Source organism: Tachysurus vachellii, chromosome 9 (assembly GCF_030014155.1).
Source record: "Tachysurus vachellii isolate PV-2020 chromosome 9, HZAU_Pvac_v1, whole genome shotgun sequence".
NCBI lineage: Eukaryota > Metazoa > Chordata > Actinopteri > Siluriformes > Bagridae > Tachysurus > Tachysurus vachellii.
The window spans coordinates 15,511,185-15,531,717 of NC_083468.1; the positions used below are offsets into that span (position 1 = coordinate 15,511,185).

At 35.7% G+C, this 20,533-nt stretch overlaps 1 protein-coding gene across 2 annotated transcripts; it reads right to left on the reverse strand.

The window, feature by feature from the left end:
* Positions 1–5,638: 5,638 nt before the first annotated feature.
* On the reverse strand, positions 5,639–16,694 carry chka (choline kinase alpha). 2 transcript variants are annotated; one of them, XM_060877879.1, is made up of 13 exons: positions 16,568–16,694; positions 16,204–16,436; positions 15,867–15,975; positions 14,019–14,072; positions 11,198–11,311; positions 10,795–10,928; positions 9,953–10,057; positions 9,754–9,812; positions 9,549–9,636; positions 8,581–8,689; positions 8,328–8,434; positions 7,844–7,925; positions 5,639–7,467 (listed from the first exon to the last, which is right to left on the reverse strand). In XM_060877879.1, exons 2-13 carry the CDS (start codon positions 16,434–16,436, stop codon positions 7,408–7,410), a joined length of 1,254 nt encoding a protein of 417 aa, XP_060733862.1. In that variant the 5' UTR covers positions 16,568–16,694; the 3' UTR covers positions 5,639–7,407. The 2 variants fall into 2 exon arrangements, with proteins under 2 accessions (XP_060733862.1, XP_060733861.1); XM_060877878.1 differs by lacking the exon at positions 16,568–16,694 and having other exon boundaries at positions 16,204–16,561.
* Positions 16,695–20,533: the final 3,839 nt, after the last annotated feature.

Genomic DNA, 20,533 nt, shown 5'->3' on the forward strand with positions numbered 1-20,533 from the left:
TTTTTGCAATGTGTGTTTATTATAGTAATAAAACATTTAGAAAATTATAGTATTATAGTAAATACAAAATTACTATTGTATAAGAATGTAATACAGGAAAAATTAAAAAATAAATCCCATTTCTTCTAAGTATTATAAAATACTGTTTAATTACACCTTTTAGCAATTATTTTATAAAAATGGATATTCATACAAATTACTGTCTCATGCTTGATGGGTTTATTGCTGGAAGCAAATGTATGCTAGTAAAAATGCAGTTAAAGAATGTTTTATATCTACTGCTCCAATGTTAATGTGAAATATGAGGTTCATTATTTTTTTAAAAATACATTAATAAAAAAAAATGTAAAAAATATTTAAGAAGATTTGCATTTATTGTGAAACAGGTTTTAGACTGGCCAAGTCAACTCCCAGATCCAACTGAGCATGAATTTCACATCCTGAAGAGGACACTGTAGACACTAGAAACCACCCATGACAAACAAGAACTCAAAGAAGTTGCAGTACAGACCTGTAAAGAGGCTTCACAAAAGAAAAATGCAACCAATATGTTTAATTGTAGTAGACTTTCATTTATTTTACGACTATCTGCTCCTATTCTTTTGTTGTAAATATAATCTGAAATATATAAGCTGCTGAAAGCTGATCATCTCACATTCACGTGTGTGTGTGTGTGTGTGTGTGTGTGTGTGTACATGTGTATGTATACATGTGTAAGATACTTTATTGACAAAAAGAAATTTTAAACTTTTTTTAAACCTGTGTTTACCAATACCACCAGTAGTTCTGGTGCTGGCTGTAATTATTTGTCTCCACAAGTACACCAACATATGAAGGTAATGCACTGAAACACTGGCAACGCGGTGATCAAATCAGACTGTCAGCCTAATTAATATACATTTTTAATGGATTCCCTTTAGGCTACAAATGACACAAATGCTTTTCATTATAATTAAGGTGAATTCTCCTACTGAATGTGGATAATAATGTTATCATACAGGCCTGAGCATGAAAAAAGTCATGAGTGTGCTCAAGCTGAAGACATCTCATGTATTAGTCCATATCATACTTAGATGCAGCAGTGGCTAAGTCACTAATAACATTTTTAATTAGAAGAGTTAAAAATCGTTGGATAGCACAAAAGTGCTTATATTTCAATTCATTTATCTTATGTTGACAAGGCAGATAAATAAGTGCCAGTATTAGGGAGGTGACTCAAATAAGAAGCGATAAAGTCTCACCAACTGTGGGCTACTCTGCTGTTCAAGGCCTTTCCCATGGATTCCTCTCCAAGATGTTGGCCAAAACTGTCTAGTTCTGCTAAATGTAACACATCAGGTGGGCCTCTAGCAAGAAAAGCACAATTCCACAACTTTGGAAATGATAAACATTCTTCTACTTTCTGCTGTCCCTTGTGTAATTTACTTGGTGATTGCTTATTCATCTCCTTTGTATCATAAAAGGCAGTGGTGTGTAATATGGATCATATCTAATCCTGACTGAATCCATACATGTCTGTATATGACCTGTCCTGTAAATGAAATAAGACAGGTTTAACATTTCTATTCAGATGTCTTAACAAAATATTTATACCTCTTTTGTAAGCATTCCTTTTTTATGCTATGTAGTTTTTTTAAGCTTACGTTTTGTCTGTTTATCTTTTTATGTGTAATCCACGTTTTCTTTGGCAGAGATTCCTATACTGGCATAAAAACTGTTAACACCTGGCTGCTATCCTGACACCAACAAATCCTTCTGAGGAATTTTCAATTGAAAATGACAGCAGAGTTAGAGAATCTCACAAAGGTATTGGAACCACAAGGGCAATTCTATTCTTAATGCTGTATACTGAAGACATTTGAGATTGAGAGTTAAACGGCTTAGAACATGGCAATTTATGTTTGAGGTGATCTTTTGTTTTTCAAATGACCAAGAGTATTGGAACATGTGGCTGAGAGGTGTTCCCCCCCCCACCCCCCAATTTTAGGTGAGCAAAAGTATTAGAACAGATCATCTTAAAGTAAAAAAAACACAAGGAATCTTTGGTTGCATATCTCTTGCTTGTTTTCTATTTCTGTGGTGAAATTCATGTTCAGATTAAGGTCTAGTGATTGGCATGTATTATCACTTGTTCATGGGTTATCTTGCATCTCAGTTTCTGCTGTACTGTTTTCTCACTTTGATCCCTGTATTGCAAATCAAACAAGTCTTCTTATGCCAGAACAAAAGAGACACAGAGAGACTAAAATTTTCCCACATGCGTTTTTGCCCTTGGGATATACAAGGTAGTGCCATCATATTTTCTATTTTGTACAGTGCAGAAGAATTAGTGACTTTCTGCTCTAAGCAGTAGACCTGTTATATCATGCTCTGTGTTGTAGTTACTGTTGAACAAAGTTATATTTCTAGTTCAGAGGCATTTGTGTGTCTTTTATTAAAGTTATAACCTTGCCTTAATTTCCACACTACAGAAACTGTGCTCAGTTTATGGCTATATAGTATCAATATGTCAACCTTATCTGGCAGATTTATCATTTCATCAGATTTTATAAGATCATTTGATGAATCTAAATAAAATAATTATAATAAATAAAATAAATGTATAATAATAATAATAATAATAATCCACATGAACTATGAACTTTGGAACAGTTGATTTGCTGTGGCATCTTTGCAAAACAAGTGCACATGATGGCTTATATAACGCCATGACACAACAGAGGGGGGTTTAAAAAGCACAAGCATCTAAATATACCTGTACTGTCCTGTAATGTAGTGTCTTCTAATATTTACACTTTCATAAATTTATACAATTGCAGAATTGCGCGCTTGTAACATCCTGTAAGTAGCAATGGGCAAAAGCTTTCTTATAATCAGTCCACACAACGTGCATCAGTGGCAGCAGTAAATTGAATAAGAACTAACTAAAGAAAAAGTGGTTAATAGAAACAAAGCCACTTGCTGCAGTAAATATCTTGTCTTGTTTCAAAGAATCATGAATGCTGTAGTGACATCAAGTTTCATGCTGGAATATGATTAATATCAAACTACTCATGGGTGCTCTAGGTTAACATATCAGATTTGATGTGATACTAGTGGAGATGGAGCATAGACAATTTACCATCTAAACAAGTTAATTTCTGTTATGATATTAATACGTCTTTCAAAAAGACCACATTAGCCCAACAAATATTGCTTAGTTTTGGTTTTATCATCTAAACAACATTTTCATGACCTATCTGGGTAGCAGCAGTAAGTAAATAAGTTACAGTCCTCTAAGCAGCCACACATTACATGTGATCAACTTGGTATGTATACTGAACTTTAGGGTGGGGCACATCTTGATTACAAGAGTTTTGTAGTCAATGTTGATGTTTTGTTTAAAATTAGACTGCAATTCAAAATGTGTGTAATCTCAATTAACAAATGTGCAGTACTGCATGGCAATTACATATAAAGAAAAACAAGAACTGATTCTGTCCTTCTAATATAGTCTAATATATAATGCCTAATTTTTCTGAACTGTAGCATATGCAACAGATGACAGTAAAGACTGTAACCTTGGTATCAAGCTAATTTATGGACAAAATATAAGTGGGCCTGAACTTACAAACTTACAAAAAAGTTGTGCTATATGAAAAAGTAAAAATAATACTGTAAAATCTTAGATTACCACAAAGAAATGCTTAAAGCAAAGGTGCGGTAATTTTAAAACCAAGTTCTGTGTCAAAATCCAATTCCCATAACAAAGAGGTGATCTAGGAGCAAGGTCAAGGTGCAGCCAATGGCCAGGCCATTAAATAAATTTAAATACAACACTCCAAGTTCAAGTTGTTCCAGTCATTAACAGGCCAAACAAACTTTTCTGGTTTTCTGGTTTTTTTTTTTGTTAGTCAGTGCTGTTGTTGTTGCTATGTTGTTTCTTTGCCAAGTTTAATAAATTCCTTTATAACTTGCACTTGATTAGGTGAGATGCCGTCAAAAATAATTCAATAAAATTTTCTCAAAATGTAAAAAAAAAAAAATATGTAGAGCACCATCAAAAGTGTAGTCATTCTGACTAAACATGTTAAAACTTGCTTGTACTGAAGTTTCTCATGATTTAACCTTTGGGAATAAATTGATATATTTCAGTTCTGGAAGTTCATTTGAAGGACTTTGATGCCAATATAATGTGCTATAGGTTTTGATTCTGTAAGTTATTTATGATTCTAAAAGAATTTAAAAAAGCATTAAAAGCTGTACACGAAAATAGTAGGGTAGATAGAGTCAAGTGCACATTTTTCAGGCTGTCACATACTGTGTAGTCACTCTGATTCATGACTGACAGCTACCATTGATAGCTAACTGACACTTTCATTCATTCATTCATTCATCTTCTACCGCTTATCCGAGCTACCTCGGGTCACGGGGAGCCTGTGCCTATCTCAGGCGTCATCGGGCATCAAGGCAGGACACACCCTGGACGGAGTTCCAACCCATCACAGGGCACTGACACTTTCATTAGCATTTTTATCAATGTAATGTAAGTATAAGTAGCTAATGTAAGATACCAGTTAAAAATTTACTGATAAATCACTGCTGTCAGATATTTTCATCTAGCTTTGACACTTGCAGTAAATTACACATAAAAGAGAAGTGCTCTTTTACAAAAAAGGAGTGACTGAAATTCTTGGAATTGTTTTGACAGTGGATTTACTTGTTTTTGTTTTTTGTTTTTTTTTGCAGATAGTTTTTAAAAAATGCTAACTGCTTGTAATGACTCATGACTCATGGTGAACTGGATTAATCTTATAATGCTTGTCTTTTCACATGTCTTCATAAAGTCATGACATCCTGTCATTTCACCTTCTCTTTAATGACCCTACTGTGTTCACAAAGGTGTATCTTCCTGCTTTAACAGATCTGGACAAGTGTCATTCAAGAGAACTGTAATACTTACCAGCAAGGAAAGACATATTATATAATCGAGTGCTTCACACTTGGGGAAGGCTCACTTATAGATGTCAGATATCCTCAAACCTTTGACTATGTGGTTTATTATTTTTCACCTTTTATTAATTCACCATTTATTGTGTGAAAGATTAATTTTTTATTTTCTTGCAAAAACAAATTGTGTGACATTTCAGAGAAAGAAACTACAGTAACAAGTAACTGCAATAACAGCATGTAAAATGGAATTATGTGAGTGCAAGTTGATTTTTTTTGCCAGTCCAAAGGTTGGTCCTAACCAATACAAAACATACTTAGCCTTTAGCTATAACATGTTAACTGACATTGAAAATGAAAAAAAGACCTCTCTTTGATTTGAAAAGGAATTGCGTAATCAGCTTTTAAAACAAATTGAGTTTATATTTGAGACTAAGTTTTGAACCCATTTAAATGTCTGCCGACACTTTAAGTAGCCATCACCATAAACCAATCTTAAATATTTTTTTACTTTTCTAATAAATAAGGCAATAAATAGAAAATACATTGAGGAATGAAAGAAATTAAATGGAAGACTGAATAAGTGAATCCATACAATCTTTACTTACTTATTAGTTTAATTGTTATTGAATTATGACATATTATTAATCTTTTGTAGTCTGTTTATTCCAGCATTATGGACATGAATGACTGAGATGTAAAACTTGAATCATTCTGCATACTTTTATTTATAGTTCATGAGCAAAGCATTCACTACAGAACAGGGTTAGTTCATGTTAAATTCAAAAGCTTCTTTCTCCTTTTATTACAATACAAAAAGAGCAAACAGTGGATCAAACTATAGATTGGTTTTGAATTCCCCTGTAGTATTGTACATGATGAAGTCAGAGACAAAATATTGTTTAAAACTGAAGTAAATTATTAATTTATCATTACATTCACTAATATACAACTGTGTTTTCCATTGGACCCTTTGTTTTTTATTGAAATTTGTGATTACATTGCTAGAATATGAATAATTACAGCATCAAAACATTGGGTATAAAACAAACAAAAGCTATTTACATGTCACAGTTAAGATGTAAAAGAAAAAAGAATTAGCAATATTTAAATCCCCTCACAAAACACACTTTCTTATTAAGAAAAATACCTCTTCCATTAAAGGAAAAAAAGCAAAGTTTCATATAGAAATACTTTTTATATGACTCGTATAGAGTGACACTCACAGCAATGTTAAAAATAAAAATATATCATCACTATACCATACATCTGCAGACAAATATAACAAATGTTATATTTAAAAAAAGGAGCTACGATTGTAAAATATTTTTAAAAGATTATCACAGTTTAACTTATACCAGGGAAATGATAAAGGAATATAATAAACGCAGAGAAAATGAGAAAATACTGTTATTACACAGTTGAAAAAACTAAGTAAAAAATAATTTATCTCGTGGAGAAAAGATCACATAAGCCAACTATGAAATAATGGAAGAATTGTTAATTTGTAACATGAGTTTTGTGTACATACAACTGTGTTTTATTACTAAAATATTTTGCTCTATTTCTAGAGCAACATACTTTATTACAATTTACAAATCACAAATTTCAACATGAGTTAGTTCACCACTGTATCCACAATGTGAAACAGATCCAGTAGACCAACAGAACTAGCTTTTCTAAGTCCAGTTCTTAATTTTGAATCAGATCACATCCTTCATCATGTTTTCCCAAGTATACACATGTGGCCAGGTCTCACAGTGTATTTGTTTTTCACACTATTACCCTCATGACCTACACCCATTAAAAACAAACATTCTAGTAGCTGTTCAAGTAGAGAAAGAGAGGTAAACAAACCACAATAAGGCTTCACACAAAAAATTTGGATGAGTGTATACAGGTCTCACAGCTCTGAAAATCCACCATGCCAAATGAGTTTGGTCTGTTGTACCACTCTATAGCTTCAGGTCCATGCTTGTAAACCTCACTTTTTCACATTAACCTAGCACAGGTTGTAAAGATAATGGAGCAGAGATTACCTGCCATAACAAAAGCAAACACACGTTGCTCTTTGGGCTGAAGTTCTTCCACCAAATCTGGTAGAGTCTAGCTTCTAAGTGTTAGTTTGGTAGTTTTATCTATTTTTTTTCTTCAAAAGCCCACCTATGACTGTAATGATAATTTTACATATATGCATTTTTCTTTCTTTCGTTCTTTAAAGCCTACAAGCATTCAGAATCAGGTAAATGTGTTGAGCTTTTGGAGCTGAAACACTGAGATAAACTCTGAGAAAAAGCATGGTACACTGTTGAACACGTTAGGCCATGGAAAGGTGAGTAGTGTCGATTTTAGACCATGCAGCACCATATAAATATCACAGTAGCAAAGCAGCTGCTTTTTATCAAATTCAAAATCCAGGTCTGCAGTCTTTACTCTGCTCGTCTTAGGTTCACTGTCCCTTGTGAAATAACACAGCTTTTAAATACCCAGCTCCTTTTTCAGCTCAAAGTATGCGTCAAATCTGGCTTTGGCATAGTCCTGTGAGCATGAGGGAGAAAAAACAGAGAGAGGTAACAAAGAAGATTGTGAAAGACAAGCAACATGCCTGGTAGATATTCTGATTAATCTGTAAATATATCTAAACTGTGTTGTACTGCTGTCATGTCAGCATGAACTTTATACCCATTTTGACTCATGCCACCCTGTCATGCCAACCTGAACTGATAAACAACTGAACTTTGTTCAGGGTTGTCAGAAATGATTGCAGTAACCATGTGTACATACAACTGTGTTTTATTACTAAAATATTTTGCTCTATTTCTAGAGCAACATACTTTATTACAATTTACAAATTTACTGTCTAAAAAGCAATGCAGGTTATTTAGTATAAACATAATTAAATACAGAAACTCACCATGTAGCCAAACTCGATTGTGGATAGTCTCGCCTGAATTATGGACCACAGGCCCCAGAAAAAGTGTGATGCCAGGGCAAACCTAAGACAAAAGAAAGATTTTTTTCACATTTTGTGGAAGCCATGTGACTGATGATAAGCTACGAAACCTATTTGAGGCCTTTTCCTGGAAGTGAGCTTCACTCTTGGACAAGCTCCAAATGGTTGCACAATCTCCAGATGCCTCTGTACAGTAAGAAGGAGGCCCAGAGAGGGCATCTCTCAATTTAGTGTCAATATACATAGACGAATAAAGAAATGTGTTCATCTATCCCCTGTTTGTATATTACAGCTTTTAAACAATTAAAAACCAAGCATGTTTCTTTAAATTGTTAAACAATTAACAAAATCTGTGACTTGGCATCCATAATCAATTGTGCAAGATAATATTTGTTAATCTAATATAATAAAGAAAAACAGATCCTAGCAAAGGAAATATGCTCACCTGTTAACCTCCACCAACATATCCTCTTTCATTTTTAGCTGATCTTCCTCGCTCAATTTTGCCAGTTCAGGGTCATATTCAGAAAGGTAGCTTTGAAAGAATTGCATCTAAATGGAAAGATATAGAAATGTGTATTCACTGTAATGACATACTTTAGAACAGGTCTGCTCACAGTTCCATTACTCCATACTCTAGATCACAGAGTCTTATTACACTAACCTAATTTGGCAACCCTGTCATTAAAATCTCATACCTGCTGATCTTTGGTTGGATAATTCTTGGTATTGATACTGAAAAACGGAGGTGTGTCACAGTTGTAGTCATACATCCATTCACAGAAAAAGTTTCCTATGTCAAATCCTCTGTAAGACAAAAAGTTGCTCCTTTAAAATGACAAACAATGCACAGTCTGCAGTTTACTTTAAAATAGTTTCTGATTGTAATATTTCAGCAATCACAAACAGCTATTGAAGTGTTCATGGGCCCAGATAAAGTGCTAATCTGCTGGCAGAGCACCCAAAGCTCAGCAGGTCTTTCACGCGAGCCTCACAGCTGCTGTGGAAACCAAACAAAAGACCCATCTGACTTGTTTTGAGGCTGTGCTCACTCCTGCTTCTAATGCTGTACTGAAACTATAAAACTTTCCTTGTGTGATTTCATGACCCAGGAGACCAGCTTGGATGGAAAGCTGAGAAAATAAATAATGTCTGCCAATGGTTGGCTTTTCTCAGGCTTTAACTCTATCCAAATGGATGTAATAGAATGGATATGAGTTAAATGGGTATCCATGGATTCTGGATGAAACCCAATCCATCTTGTCCTGGAACATATGTGGGAATGTGAAGCTGTGACAAAAATGTTTTAGCTGGCCTGTTGGGTGGCTACCACAGGTTTCAATGTCTATAAGTCTCTTTGAAGAGAGTGTTTCTCTCCAGGCGTTTTAATCAAAGGAGAATGCCTCAGATCAAACTGATCAACATATTATTTCCATGTTTTTTAATATTATTATTTACTAAGTTAATTACTCCAGTGATCTGTATCCAAGTTAATGTCATGTAGTCAGGGAATGTGCTATGTATTTTGCTATCCAAAATCCAGTAAAATAAACCATATGGCTTTGTACTTGTAGTTAATTTTTTTAATTGAAGCATTTAACACAAACTAACCATTCACGCGCACATAGGAGACTGAGTAATCAAATCTACAATTAGACACACAGACCTGTAGTTGTAGCTGCTGTACTCAAAGTCGATCAGCATAAGTTTCTGCTTTTCTATGTTCTCCTGGCCACTTAGAAGAAGAATGTTTCCTGTAAGCAGTAATGAAATATTTAAAAGAAAACTAAAAAAGGAACACTATAGAAATCTTAAAATGTAACATTTTATATTACATAGCAATTTTTTTATATTATATAGCATTATTTTACCTTCTTGCAAATCATTGTGGCAGAAAACAACAGGAGATGGGGTTGATTCCAAGAGACACCTGCAAATACATTGATAATCTACCTTCTCATGTGTAAAATAGCAGTACTCACTCAAAGGTTCATTCAATTGTAATTATAATAATACAGTTCAGAATCAGTGTTGGTTGTCCATAAATACATATTTTATTCCTTTCTTTACCTGAGGTTCTCCATCTCCTGAGGCAGGTTGTAGCTCATAAGTTGGTTGAATTTATGGAGTTGGATCTCTCTGGTGAAGGTCAGCCTTTGCACCTGATTCATGTACCTACAATGTGGGAAAAGCCAATGAATGACCTTGAGACAAGAGATTTCTAAGCCAAAAAGTTAGTCCATAAACATTCAGCCAGTTACAGAGGTTTTCAAATACTTGAGGATTCCCACCTGTTCACACTTTGTGTTCTGTTTCAGCCAGCAGACACCTACAAAGACATTTGAGCCAAATAATCCAAGTTCTATAATCTCCATGAATTGTTAAATTGGTGGGATTGGTGTTAATATTTAAAAAAAATTTCGTTTGTCTAGGGGGAAGAGGGCAAAAGCACTGAATTAAGAATCGCTGACCAGACCATTTGGCAATTGTTACATAATCCTTTTTAATTATACATTAAAACTGCACTTTAGGCAGACTAACTAGTAATCCATCAAACAGTTCAAATCTCTCTGCAACATGCTGACTGAACCACAGTTTTTTACTCTCTTTTACTGCCCTGAATGCATCACGCAGCCTGTTACTCTCTTTTATAGCCATTATGGAAGCATTTCAACCCTATCTGAGTAAAACCTAGATAACATTTATTGATAGTTTTTCAATATTTGGCTTTTACTGTTACAGGATTCATTTAGGAAAAATGCTTACCTCATTGATGTGACAGAAGTAACACACAAAGGTAATGGTTAATCTATTATTTACCTACTGCTTGCTCCCAAATGAGACAATGTATAATGCGATATCAGAATATGATAAACTGCTGAAAGTACTGAAAACTGTTGAGAGACACTCACTTTTCCATAGTGCCAAACAGCCATTTTGGCTCTTTGTTAAAAGGCATCCTCATCTTGTGGAACTTAGCAATTTTCTCTGCAATCTCAGGAGATAAACTAGGATCTCCCAGTTCCTCTGTGGTAAGCTTGCGGCTCTGTGGGGAAAGATAAGTAGGACTGAGTTATGATTTGAAATGATAGCTGGACAACATACTGTATTTTGCCATCATTTAAACTACAGTCCCTTTCAAATTAATCAGCTGGTGCATTTGAATAGGCCAGCTCACATGCTCATATAGGCATATAAAATTTTTTACAATTTCTTAGATTCTCTTACAAATATGAGCAAAACACCTCATCAGTCATGCACATACACCAACACCAGCACTGCCTGATCAATGAAATGCCATACCGTAAGACTTACCGGAACATACTGTTCCAGTCTTCCCTGGGGAAAGATGCCATAGAGCTTAGGCCCAAGCTGCCTCTCTGCCAGGATGGCAAACATCACACTTTCCATGACCATCGCCTCAGCTCCCTGCAGAAATAAATAATTCCTCAATAATTTTAAAATAATGATAGCTTTTTCAGTTGGAAGTAATAATCGCATGTGAAGTTGGTGTACCAAGTTGAGATCATTAAAAAAGTAACAGCTTAAAGAAACAAGGGAGTTGATTGTAAAGAGAGAAGCTCAGCTTGCCAAATGATTCTGGTTTTCAGGCCTTCTTAACTAAGGATGACTTTTTTTTTAATTCATTGAATTGAATGATAAATACACTTAAGTACTTTACGGTCTGTGGCTAGAAAAGATGCATTATGTGGCTCTCATGTAATAAAGGCAGTTTTCTTCTGCAAAGACAATGCAGATTTCTGCACAGTGATAGTCACAGGCTGTTAAATGGAAAATTCCATTCGACCAACACTGTGTTTATGTAACAAGCACCAGCCAGTATTATCTAACTTTATTTGCTGTAAATAGATATTATCTTATCTTTTTTTGCTGTTGTTGTAGTTGTTGTCATCACAGGAATTCATGATCATAGACCAGTTCTACATTAGTAGAATAGCATTGCTCTTGTGAGCTCATGTTCACTAATCCGTTTTGCTATTTTGGCATCTTTGAGTGACCGGGACGCTCGGTTCCTGTCCCCTGTACAGACCAAGTAACCACATTTTTACAACATAGGGAGTAGACTTCAAAAAAATAATCCACTTTCTTTTGTTTGTTTGTACAAATTCATGTCAAACTTTGTACTTAACACACACACACACCCCACACACCCCTCCCCGGGCACCCCACCACTACCATCACCACCTGCAGTTTGTGACTGCCGGTAAATATGATGAAAACATCCTGTTCTGTTCAACTAAGCAAAACAGGAAAACCTGGACAAGTCCAGCATAAATGGAAACTGCACTTCCTCAAATCTAGAGCCACTCTGTAAACCTAAATTTCACTTGAATGGCTTGTCATGTAAGGAGACATCAATAAATGATTAACTGTAGAGTCACCATCAGCCGTGTGCCGGTTTCCTCTAGATTCACACTCCAGACGAGGCAGGTAAAGATAACGATATAATAATTACTATATGGCATACATACCAGAACGTTTATCTACAGGACAATATTTATCTTGTTGTTAGATTAATATAGAGGCTGAGCAAAGTGTGTGTCACTCTTCATTGCCTTAGTTTTATTAGGTTCTATATGGAATTCAATATTTGTCCACATGGAACCTTATAGTACTAAGGTCAGTAAGTGCGACTGTGCAAGTCCTGACACACACATTTACATGTGGCCCAAACCCACAACACCTGATACAATTTAACCTCCAACACTAACCTGAAATTATTTACTTATATAGTCATCATGGCTTAGAAATTCCAACCACCACCCAAAGGTCATGTACAAACAATTGCCATAACTTCTTTCAGTTGGAACTTTTATCAGTGTGGATTCTGTTCTTTACCTGGGAAATGACATTTAGTGCATTTGCTGTTAGATGAGCTTCCTTTAGTTTACTATAAAGTTACTATAAATGACATAAATAAACTCACAAACACACACACACAATTACGAACATGAACTTTTTTAAACTAGGCAACCATACACCAGATTCTACCCTACTATTTTAATTAGCTCTGTTCTCATTTGCAGTGAGAGAATCCCTTCAGTATTGAGTTGGATTGAAGTGGTGGATTTAGCTTTTGCCAGAATAAATTCAAGCTCAAGTCCTATTATTCATTATACCTTAGCTGAGCTTTTCTACAGCAATATTATTTCTATATACAATCGCAAACTGTAAGTAACTGGATTAAATATGTAAGGAAACATCTCTGGGTAAAAGAACTATATTTGGTTTGTATGAATGAGCAGTGTTTTTTTCCCCCTGAGCAACAGTTCATCCCTCAATTATCTGATCACTCTCTGTCTGTCTCTCTCTCTCTTTCCCTGTCCATCCATAGATCCCTCCCTTCCTCCCTCCCTCTGTCACTCTCTATGACTAAGCAGTAGCAGTCATGTGTCTTCAGGGCAGGGCAGCAGTGTGGGGGATTTTCCATTGCTCCCTGCGCATAGAACACAAGCCCTAACTGGATTACGCATGCATATAAAACCACTTGTTAAGATGAAAGTTTACCACAACATGCAGTAAGAAGTAACAATCAAGCATTGTGTTTTGACTATAAATAAGGGTTATGTTTATGGAGATTGAGAAGGGCAGAAGAAACATGACAGACTTTGGAAACACAGTCTGTTTCAGAAGCATGCAAATTCTGAGGTGCAAATTGAACTGACATGCATGGAAGACACACACACAGATTGTTCTCTTAATTTATATCGAGGCTTCTGATTCAGTTGATTCAATTCAGCCTCACAATAAAATGAATCACCAAAGTTCAGAGCGTGTTTATGGAAAAACATAACCTTTATGGTCAAAGGCAAAATCATGTCTTGTGATGAAACTGAAGATCATCAAAATATTAAGGGTAATTTCATCCAACAGCAATGGGAATTTAGCATTTTCTCAAAATTTAAAGTGAAACAGTACAATGACATTGTATTCTTGTATTTCTGATGTTTAGTTTTGAATGCCACTGTGACACACCATATTTACATATGGATGAGTCACAGGAGTGATGCACAGTGGGCTCATGTGATTCAAAATGATGTGTAGTTTAAAGGGCCATTCTTAAGATGCATGCAAATATTTAAAAATTAAAGCTTTATTGCTACGTGTTACTTACTTGAAAATGATTTTCTGTGTTTGACTGTCCAGATTCTCCTTTATTGCAGGACATCTATTAATAAGAGATAAAGCAAAAAGCTAACCATGAGCACAAAGTGTTGTTGTTCTTAGCTTTTTTCGACAGCCATTGGATCTTGAGAAGGAGGTTGCAACAGACAATGAAATAGTTCTCTCAAATATAAAAATCTATAACTATTATGATTTAGTACATTCTACCATACCTAACGCTACTATAGAAAAGTATCATTTTTAGTAATATATGTTTTATAGTCATGCAAGCGTAGAGAGTTTAGAAATTCCAGATACTCAATAGTTAGGAATTTATAACTGATTTTGAAAGGCATGAGTCTTCCCAATGGTGAGCCAGGGCCTTCTCTGAATCACGAATTTACTAACAATGTTCCAGCAGACTGACTGAACACTTTAAATGCTGTTAAGAACTAAAATCCAAGAGCTGTTTTAGAAGGAATAAATGTATCTTTCTAAGATATTTGGTAACCATGGTGTAACACACTACTTCTTCCAATGAATGTACAAATATTAATAAAAAATGTGCCTCAGGCAGATTTGTGTAGATATATTTCAGTATTTGATTTAAATAGAGTGAGAGATAAGATTAGGGTCAGGATTAGTTAGCACCTACCAAGTTTACAGTAATCATTTCTATGTAGAAAACAGGCTAGGGTTCTAGCTTTGGTACTATCAAGGGTGTCCAATCTTATTGACAAAAGGCGGGTGTGGGTTTAGGTTTTCATTCAAATGAAGCGGGAGCTTCTTTATGGTTGGGGTAAAAAACTGCACCTACAACAACTCTTTCTGAATATGATTGGATACCTTTGATCTATATAGTAGTATTTAAAGCTAGATTTGCATTTCTTGTTGGTTTTGTGAATGTTACTTAATACATTTTAAGAATTTGTTTATAGACAGCAGCCAGTGGTAGAGAATATTTCTGACAGAGCAACAGATAAAAGGGTCAAATGTCAAGAGGGTTAAGTATTTGACATAATGGCGAGAACTTGGCTGACAGTGCTGTAGCTTCTGGGATCTAATACTGTACCGTGACTGGTATGGTGGATCACCTGGAAACAAGAATGCTCAAGGCACGCTCCTTGGGCAAGCCTACGGCAAAGAAGACACGCAGGTACAGGCATGGAGGTACATCACCCAACAAAATACGGCATTCCTCATTCAAACACCAGCATGCAGACGACAAGCTCTCATACAAACTTTCTCCCTTACACATACATATATAAAACATGTACACACTCCCTTTATTATTTTAGATATATAAAAACAATTTACAGTCTAGTACAAAGTTTGGGTGAGATCACTTCAATATAAAGTATAATTTAAATATGTGCATTTACGTAAAACAGTGGTAAGATGACAACACATAAACACCCCTGCAAGTTATAATATTATTCTCTCTACTCTACAACCACCCTTATTACCTCATGAATGTCTTTTTAATGAACTAATGTGTTAATTTGGGTATGTTGTAGTGGAGAAACAGGGCTAGGAACCTGTTGGACAACACCAACAGTCACATATCAGCTTACCTATTAATTATTAACTTGCACCGAAAGGAGTAACATGGAGTTTAAAAGAATTAACATACCAAATTTAGTTGATTCATTTTGCACTTTCATTGATGTATCCAATCATTTTGTGAGTGTACAGACCTGAAGAGATTTTTTTTTTTTGGTAATTGCTAGCTTCCTGGGGTGTGTGGACACGTCTTACGCATTTAGGTGATCTTCCCAGTGTAAAAGTAGATCTGGGTTTGTGGTGCACAATGATTAATCATGCCATGCATAATTAAATCAGACAGTGGGAAACACACCTGCAGTATGGCTCCGTATATGCGAAGTAGCACGTTCCTTGGCTCGTCCCCAATGCTTCGCTGATCCTCGGGTACTGCGCAGAGGAACAGCTTGTTGCTGAGACCCCCTCTGTCAGACACAAGGAAAATTATAATCCTTATATATGCGCACACGCACGCACTCACTCACGCGCGCGCGCGCTCACACACACACAGTAACAAAAGAAGCAATACTACTGCGCATTGCAAAATGCACTTAAAGATCTGCTGATCTATAAAGATCTTTAAGAATAAACTCCTAATTGCATAAGGGTATGTTGGTGACTATTGCCCGAGAAATGCGCATAAAGCAACCTACCTGATTATGGTTATCTGAAAATCCTCTTCCTTAATGGCCCTCCAGGCCCCGTGCAGAAATTCTTTACACCACAGATACGCATTATGCTTGGTCTCAGGGTCAGGCTCATCTGCGCGTATAGCTTTGCAGGCTGACTCGGTATCAGGCTGAACATGAAGCTCGTTCTCGGTCACCAATAAGCCCAGAGACATTGAAGGTGATGAGGAAACCCCGTTTATGAACTTACCCTTCATCTTTAATGTAGATCAAAACGAGTTTATATGTTAAAATATATCGATTCTAGTGATAAGTTAGGAGTTATAACAATGACTGGAGCTAAAAAAAAATCAACAAAATACTCTGCAAGGACCGAGACGGTAGTTACCTTAAGGCTACGTGCTGCGCGTATGGCATTTTACTGTTCTGTGAGATTTATTCATGGAAACTTGCTGGAGTTACGCGTCATCACAGTTCTTCTCTGATTGGATGATTTGAGCACGTCAACCCCCTACACGCCCAAGCTGGAGAGCTTTCGACAAAGTAATGGTCGTAAAAGTTCGAAAATCTAAATCTTAAAGGAGCTTTTATCGCCAAGTACAAGGAATTTTGTACAGTACACAGAGACGACAACGACGACACACGGACAAAAAATATATATATAAAATGAGAATTAAAAAAAAAAAAAAGAAATACCCGTATGTAAATACGAATAGACAGAAAAAATGGGGAAAAAATTGAGATTTTTTTTTAAATGTAGTTATATGCTATAGATGATAGAACAGAACAGAACAGAATCGAATCGAATCGAATCGAATCGAATCGAATAGAACAGATTAGAATAGAATGAGATGCAGGGATGTACTAGGATAAATAATAATAATAATTATTATTATTATTATTATTATTATTATTATTATTATTATTATTATAAATACTAATAATAATCATAAATAGGAAAACAAAACGTTGCCTTCTACAAATCCATCATAATAATAAATATAAGATTATTGATTATTGCACATTGTTATTGCGTAATGGGGGAACATTTCATTATTCCTGAGGTAGATTGCGTCCTCCTGGATTCTGCTATCATCACTGAGCTTCTAGTTGTGACTGCACCAGACAGCCAGCTGTCTCTTTAACCTCCTGTCTGTAGGCAGGATTAGTCTCCGTCCTTGATGAGGTCGATGACTTTAGTGTCGTGTGAATTCACGTGTTTTTTACTTGTTTGAAGTGAAACCTTTAACCACCAAAATAAATTGAAACCCATACATTTTTGATATTGGTACCTAAAACTGATACAATGCTGCCATCTATACATAAAGTTATGTAATTCACATATAATTACAACATATAATTACAAATTCACTAAAAGGCTACAAATAAAATGAATATATTATTACAGTAGACTGAAGTTCAACCTTAAAAGAGCTAGCATTTACCATCTCACGCATGTAGATGGCGCAGTGAATTGCTATTCACTATATAGGCATTGGAAGTGAACGCCTATGACCTTGCTGTTTCAAAACATAAAAAGTGCATTTAAATATGCTTAATGGATTGTATAAATACTCAGTATGGAAAAAAATACTTAAGGAATTTTGAATACTTGACCTATGACCATTAAAATACAGGAAAATATCAGGTTGTGTGCAAGGGTACAATGGTGGTCATCAAGGCACGGGTTTGTGGTTAGCTGAGCAAAGCAGGGTCAAACACCATAAGTGCCATTTCAGTAGGTCTAGGATATGGCTGGAACCTAAGTCAACTAGGATTGACCCCAGTAAAAGACCTGGAAACAAACAGTATTAAAAACAAATAAGTGGCCAGATCCATTGCCAAGGTTTTGTTCGGAGCTCTAAGCCCCTTAACCATGACCTCAATTACCCACCTGGTTACTCCCACCATGCAGGATTGTCAACGGGCTAGGATGGCAGGAGAGGGCATTTGGCTCAACAGTCTTGGAGCTGGGATGGTACGTGTTGGTGAACTAGTCAACCAAAGAACATGGTGATGACAGTTCAGCTGGATGCAGATAGAAGGGTTCTGTTTCTTCATAGCAGGCATCCCAAGATCCAAGTCAAGTTATAACAGACAATGTTATACATTGTCAGGACACACACATAAAGGACAGACACATAAAATAGTACTAGCCAGTAAACAGTTTTCTGATATACTACAAGATTTCTGTAGAATGGATTTGCTGGCCAAGCTTTCACTCCCTTTCTGCGGTCATTCAATGGAGTTCATTGTTACCTAGGCAAAAGGGATGTTTCTGTTTAGAGACTTCACTGAAACCAGAGTAATCTCTACAATAAGGTGAGAAGTGAAAGGAAGTGGTGGGTGCGAGAGAGCTTTAACCTGCTTTGGTAGCAGGCTATTTGGATCAGATGGGAGCAAACAATGAAATACAAAATCTTGTGAACTGAATTCTGAAAAGCTGAGTAATTTTGAATATTTTCAAAACAGAGGGTTTATGTCGTTCCCATCACATCCAACCTCTAGTATAGTGAAAACCCCAGTATGCTCACAGTGCCAGAGAAGAGGAAGCCTAGAGCACATATTGAGTTGATGCTAGCAGAGGTATATTATTGCTTGCACCATGATCAAGGTGCTAATGGTAATATCATCTACACAGGGATCACTTGTAGCAAGCAACAACATCAGCAAGGGAGACCAATGATTTTATCAGGGAAGGAGAGTTGGCTAGAGTGACTTTGCAGGCTGTATGCTGTACAAGTCTCCTAAACTTCTTGGTATGTCGGCCAAAGATTAAGAAAGCTATGAGGAAAATACACAGAGGCTGCAGTCAATGTTTTTGGATGGGGTAGCCTGTTGGCTAAGGCATTGAACTACTGATTGCATTTACAGCATTTAGCAGACACCCTTATCCATAAAGACTTACATTTTTATTACAATTTATACAACTAAGGGTTGGGGCCTTTCTCGGGGTCCAGCAGTGTTAGCTTGGTGGATCTGGGATTCAACCCATAACCTTCTGATCAGTAGTTTAACACCTTAACCACTGAGCTACCATCTAATGGGTTGGACATGTGGGACATGGATTGGAAGGTTGCAAGTTTGTATCTCAAATCTGCCAATGTTAGACCCTGAGCAAGGCCCAATACAGCAATTGCATTAAATGTGATAAAAATGTAAGTTGCTCTTGATAAAGGTGTCTTCCAAATGCTGTAAATGTTTTGATGAAAAAACTGTTAATTGAGCTGGCTGCAATAGCTTATTTGTATTTTATTGTGTGTTTTATATATATATATATATATATATATGAATATATATATATTTTCTTCCTAGTAGCTTAAAAACAATATCAAGAATGTTTAGTTTTGATTATTATTATTATTTTAAATATAAACTAAAAGTTCTTGATATTGTTTTATTGCGCTTCATGATGCCATCTACATGATCCAGTATGTTCTGAATCTTTTAGGGTATAACGGAAAATGCGAATAAGTAAACTGGTAAATAAGAAGCCAAGTTAAGCCTTGTATCATAATAGTGGTGTCCAATTTTATTCTGTGTAGTGGCAGGTTTTCATTTCAACCAAACACAATCCACACCTCAATCTATTGAAAGCCAAGATCTCTTGAATTAACATGTGGAATAAGATTGGAAACTCTTGTATTACACCATATATGTTATAAATCATATGCTTGCTACTTTTATTACACCAAAGTTAGTCTGTTTTAAACTTTAAAGCACTGGTTCTTAGAAAATGTCCATGACATTATTTTTCCTTATATAAATATATCATTCACATTGTTTGATTGCAAATTGGTATTTATTTCCAGACACTGGCAGTGCATAGGTGGATATGGGTTTTAAGGTGAGGACATGGAATTTACATTCTATTTAGGTAACTTGTAGTACTCCACCCAGTGCTCCCTATGGTTACCATGACCTGACAACAAATGAAAACATGGTGTAACAAAAGTAGTTGTAAACATTGTGTTAATCTATTATTGTTACTGGGTGGAGTAACTACATTTGCTCAAGTTCTGACTTAACACAATACATCACCTCAGTTACATCGACTATGAACCTGTTGTAGACTGTCATAGTTCAGTAATACATGGTTATACTCATCTCTGAGGATACATTCATTCTAACACACTGACAGTGTGTTACCTGAAACTTTTTTGCTTATGACCTTTTGCATATTATTTTCTAGAAAAAGGTATTAACCTTCAATCCCTACTGGGCAACTAATTGAGTAGGTAGCTCTGAAAGGTGGAAGAAATGCAGTTGCATTAAAAAAGTCATTTTGTTTCATCCGGTTGAATAGCAGTTTAAAAATGAACTAGGTGACAAGGCTGAAGCTGGTTGCCTTTTC